General features: G+C 49.8%; 1 protein-coding gene across 1 annotated transcript; it reads left to right on the plus strand.

The window, feature by feature from the left end:
* Positions 1-825: 825 nt before the first annotated feature.
* rassf10a (Ras association domain family member 10a) lies at positions 826-4,291 on the plus strand. Its single transcript, XM_011492362.3, has one exon. It carries the CDS (start codon positions 1,099-1,101, stop codon positions 2,539-2,541), a length of 1,443 nt encoding a protein of 480 aa, XP_011490664.2. The 5' UTR covers positions 826-1,098; the 3' UTR covers positions 2,542-4,291.
* The last annotated feature ends 1,140 nt before the right edge of the window (positions 4,292-5,431 follow it).

A 5,431-nucleotide genomic window follows, 5' to 3' on the forward strand; every position in this document is an offset into this window, starting at 1 on the left:
TGAAGAGAAATTCAACATATATTCTTATTTTAAGAATAAAAGTGCAGCAGAAGGAGTGAAAGAGATGGTAGGGGAGCAACAGAGGAGTAGTGAGGAGGAGGAGGAAGATGAGACAGAGCAGCATGAATGACAGAAGAGAATAAGGAAGACAAAGATGAGACGGCATCAGAGGAGGGACAGTCAGCATCATCGGTCAGAGAAACAAGGCAGAACTCAGCATAAGCAGGGGCTCCACCTGTTCCTGGACCAACTGGTGAAGTTAGAATTATGTTACCCTAATAATAAAAATGTTTCATGATTATTAGTCTGAATAGAAATCTCAACAGATATAATTAATAATTAGAAGGATATTTTTATTATTATTTCAGAACAACAGATTTAATTTTTTGTTTATTATAGATATCTCTCAGTCAAGAGCCGAACACCCCAAGCAGACACACCTAAGCATTAAATATAAACAAAAAAATAAATAAATATATATCAGTAGTAGTATGTACTAATGGTATCTACTAGTATCTATTAGTTATTATACTAGTAGTATCTACTATAAGTTCATGTTCTACAAAATATCAGTAGGCATTTATCTTTCTGTTGGTTTTCTAAAGGTTGTTTTACTACGTTTGGTAGAATGAATTTTAAAAATATAGCTCATGGTTTTTGTGTGCCACCCCAAGATTAAATGTGGCCCCCCACTGGCCACCCCCATGAAAAATTTCTGGAGGCGCCACTGTCTGGAGGAGACGCGTGAAGCAGACAGCTGCTGTTTGTGTTTCTCTGCGTGGGAGCAGCGAGACGGGGTGGGGGCTGGGGGCGTGTCCCAGCAGTTACAGCAGCCTCCTCCGTCCCGCACGCCACAGCAGTCTGTCCTCCAGCACGGGCGCAGTCCTCCTCCTCCTCCTCTCCCGTGGAGCTGCGCAGAGCCTTCAGTCCCGGCTGCAGCCCGCGGAGCGCCGGGAGTCCGCGGATGGCGCCGTCCCCGCGCGCGCGCGCAGTTTGAGGCGCAGCGAGGTTAGAGTCCCGGAGGACGCGCGCGTCTGTCCGGCCTGCAGAAGGAAAGTTTTGATTTGTTTCCGTTGATCCGAAAACTTTGTGGTCGGGATGGAGCCAGAGGAGGGCAAGATCTCGGTGTGGGTATGCCGGGAGGAGAAGCTGGTCTCCGGGTTGACGAAGAGAACCACCTGCGCCGATGTGGTCCGAGTTCTGCTGGAGGACCAGAACCTTCAGCAGGGCGGTTCGGCTGCGATGCTCACCGGCTCCCCGCAGTCCTACTGCGTGGTGGAGAAGTGGAGGGGCTTCGAGAGGATTTTACCGAACAAGACGAAGATCCTGCGGCTGTGGAGCGCGTGGGGGGACGAACAGGGGAGCGTGCGCTTCGTCCTGGTGAAGAACGATGCATCGCTGCCCAACAACGGCCCCCGCAGCGCCGAGGCGCGGGTGGTGCAGAGCCGGGAGAGCGGCGGTCCCGGTGGGCTGCTGAAAGGCACCGCCAGGACCTGCTGGACGGCCGCGGCCGCTGCAGCCAACCTGTCCCAGGAGAAACAGAGGCGCATCGTCAGGAAAGCCTTCAGGAAGCTGGATAAGATGAACAGAAAGAAGGAGCAGCCCGCGTCCAAGGAGAAAGGCTCCGCGGAGAAGATGGAGACGCTGGTCCACCTGGTGATCTCACAGGATCACACCATCCGCCAGCAGATCCAGAGGATCAAGGACTTGGACCGGGAGATCGAGCGCTATGAGGCCAAAGTGCACTTTGATCGCATCAAGACGCACGGGGCCAACTATGTGCAGGACACCTACATGGTGGACTCTTCCACCACTGAGGCACCTGCCGCCTCCTCGGACTGCAAGCCCAAAGCGGAGCGTCAGGACGCGCGGGGCACGGCGGAGGCGCTGGCGCAGTTTGAGGAGTACGCGCGCTGCTGTGAGGAGGTGGTGAGGCTGCAGGAGGAGCTGACGGAGCGGGAGGCTTTGGTGGAGAGCATCACCGGGGAGATTCAGGAAGAGCTTAACCGACGGTGGATGAAGCGGCGGCGGGAAGAGATGGGCGCAGAGGCGGCGCCGGACGCGGACAGCGCAGAGGAGGAGCTGTGCCGCGCCGCAGCTCCTGCCGCGGACACGGAGGAGGCGAGCCTGTCCGAGAACGAGCTGGTGCTGGAGCAGGAGAGGATCAGAACCCAACTGGACACTAGTCTGTATATTGGCCTGAGGCTGAAGACAGACCTGGATGCCATGAGGGGAGACTTAGACCTGAGTCTGGCACTCTGGGAAACCAAAGAGAGCGAACTGTTGGACCTGCTGGCCAAAGTTGAAACCATTGAACTGGAACCAGGGCACCAAACCCTGATGGATGAAGGACAGGAGGGCCTGGCAGCGGGGAGAGCCGAGGCTGATAGCAGCTCAGCAGAGAAGAGCGGCGGATGGGTGGAGCAGGCTCGAGGTTTGGCAAAGGCCTGCAGCACCAACGACGAGGACTCGGACACGGGCCTGAGCTCCATGCACAGCCAGGACTCTGACAACCCGCCTGTGTGCGAGTCCCTCGTGTAGACTGACTGAGCGGACTTTTATGCAATTCATTACCACAAACTCAGGGTGGATACATCTGTGTTGGCAGTTCAGAGCATGTTCCAAAACTCCAAATGCATCAGTGTAAACTCTGCAGTCCCACAGAAATAATGTGCAGTCATTAGAGGCCAGCTCTGAGATTCTCTGCTGATGACCTTTGACCTCCACGAGGAGAGCCAATATGAAAGTAGCCTAGAAGAGTATTAACTCCAAAGTAGTCCTCAAAATGATGGCATGCAGCTCGCTTCTGTCGGTGCATTCTGATGACTGAAGCTGCAAAAAATCATGTGCTGCTAAAGATCTCTGGAAGCAGAAGCTCCTCAAAGCTCCACATTAGAGGAACTTAGCAAACAAAAGAAATCAGATTCTTCACGGCTTCTGTAAATAAAAGTCCTTGAAGCTGCAGATGTTCCTCTGTTTAAGGAACAATAATGTTAGACAAGCGAGTGTAGAAACACTGACGCCTGCCTCGCAGACCTGATGGAGGAGCCAGAACCTCCTCACGCTGACGTGTGATCCATGCCCTTCTGTCCACAAGGAAAAAAGAAAAACTTTAGATTTTTCTTTCAGGATGTTCAGAGCTGCAGTTTTCTGCTTTGTTTGTGTTTGATATATTTCTATATTGTGGCTGATTACAAAAAGCTTATTTGAACAGAAAAAGCAGAGAAGGAAGGATAACCTAAACTTTACTCACTGAAACTTTGATTTCAATCCAAATAAAACATCATGAACGGATCCTGCAGACCCCAAAGATCTGAGATAACTACCATCAGTTATGTATCCCCACATCCACAGTAATGCAGGGAGTGACGGTTGAATTTCTTGGTTAACACTCGAGAGGACCATGTGGCAGAAGAAGCTGAGGAGTTCTGACTTTCAGTCCCAGAAGCAGTTTCTGCGTTTGGTTTACTGTCACTGGATGAAACAGAGGTCAGAGTTTAGATCAGATGGCTTTCAGCTCAGATCTTTACAAATCCTTCCTCCCATTATCAGACTGAATATCACCAGAGAGACGGGTTGAGTGCACCTTTAATGCTTCTTTTGCATTGTTGCTGCTGTTGCTGCAAAAGGTTTATTCCCCACAAAAAGCTTCTTATCAGCCATTATCAATGTGAGCGGAGCACTGAGTCTGTGTCTGTAAACATCAGGATTTATTTGCTGTCAGGTGGACACTATTCCGTCATTAACCCTTGTGCTATCCTAGGCACTTTAACGTTGGGAGTTGGGTCATCTAGACCCACTAGACAGTGCTCTGAACCTTTTTTCTTCAATGATTTGTGATCTTCACTGGTGTCCATGGATTATATGAAATCTTTCCACCTTTATCCACCTTTGGCATGGTAGGGAGAACATGTCAATATAAGGGGGGGGGGGTCATCTAAGATAACACAAGGGTTAAAGGATGTTCTCTGGGTTTGAGCACCCAGCCTGTGTTGATGTCGCTCCGTTGAGTCTGTTGATCAGACCTCCAGGAGTTTCAGGCTCCGCATCTCTGAACACTTCAGAGGGGAAAAAAAACGAAGTAAACTTGTTCTGTGGCCTCTCCAGTTCTGTAATGATGTACAAATGACCCGTGGGGTTTGTGGACTCGATCAGGGAGACTTCTCGCCCTGCAACATCAAACCAGCTTTTTCCAGAAACTCGATCAGCTCCGAGGCTACAGTTAGAAAACTCGCCTGCGCCAGAACTCCTCACATGGCCGTTAGTGATGAAATAAAAAAGTCGAAATTTGTGTGGCTCTCCTGACATTTTTTGGCCTTTGGTGTGGACGGGAATAAACGTTGCATTCCTCAAAGCCGCGGCGCTTGATGCTGAGCCATGTGTGTGTTTGCATCCGCCCCTTCGTCATGCATGCTTGTGTTTAATTGCTGCTTCTTGCTCGCTCTTGCATGAACGCCTGCATTAGTGATGAGAGGATGGAGCGGAGGCCTGGATGTACAGAGCCCAGCTGAGCAGCTCTTGTTACACCTCAGTAACACATCTCTTCACATGCTCCACGGGAGGGGAGTCACACTCTTAGGGTTTGAACTCTGGTTCTTCTCATGGATGGAAGTGAACAGAATCATCTCACAGTCCTGTGGAGGTCCCGTGACCTCACGTGGGACTGCTGGCGTCTGATCTGAGTGACTGTTCACTCACGCGTGGCGGCTGGCTTTGTCCACCACCCACCAGAATTCCAGAAAGTCCATAATGAAACCGTCTGGTGAGAACGCCACTCCCTGCAAGTTGCCTCAGTTTAATGAGCTTCCACACGGTGACAGGGAAAATGAGCTCTGGGGGAGAAAAGAATCCATTTGACTGCTGCAATATTCTCGTGAGCACAACATCCAGGTGGAAGCGGGACAGGACGTTCTCCGTCTCATTCCGATGTTCCACTCCACTCCATCGCTAGATTCTATGCACAGACGGTCACTGGCAAAGATGGGCGTCAGAATTTAGTCCTGCTTTCCCTCCATATTTCTGCTCCCAAACAAAGGGAGGTTCATCAGAAGTCAGATTCATCTCTTTCTTCCACACTGGTCTTTTATCAGACTCTTCTCTTTTACAAATTAAGATGACCAAAAAAGGCCTCTTTGATTCTGTAAAAAATGTTTAGGTAGCGCCTTTGACCTGTAGAGGAGTTAAATAGTCAAAAATAAAAAACGTTCATCTTATCATAACTGATCAATACAAATGTTCAAATCTGAACGAAAGCACCTGAAAGGTATTGCTTCAAGCTTTTTCCCTTCACATCTAAAGTGTGCAAGCTTTCATGTCTGTTAAAACACATGCAAGGGTTGACAAGTTTAAACAGAGCCCAAAACACATCTCTGAACTCCCAGAAATCCCTTAATGGACTTTAATCCCTTTATCAATCCTATAAATCCCAACG

This window comes from Oryzias latipes, chromosome 6 (assembly GCF_053564925.1).
Source record: "Oryzias latipes strain Hd-rR chromosome 6, Olatipes_Hd-rR_3.1".
NCBI lineage: Eukaryota > Metazoa > Chordata > Actinopteri > Beloniformes > Adrianichthyidae > Oryzias > Oryzias latipes.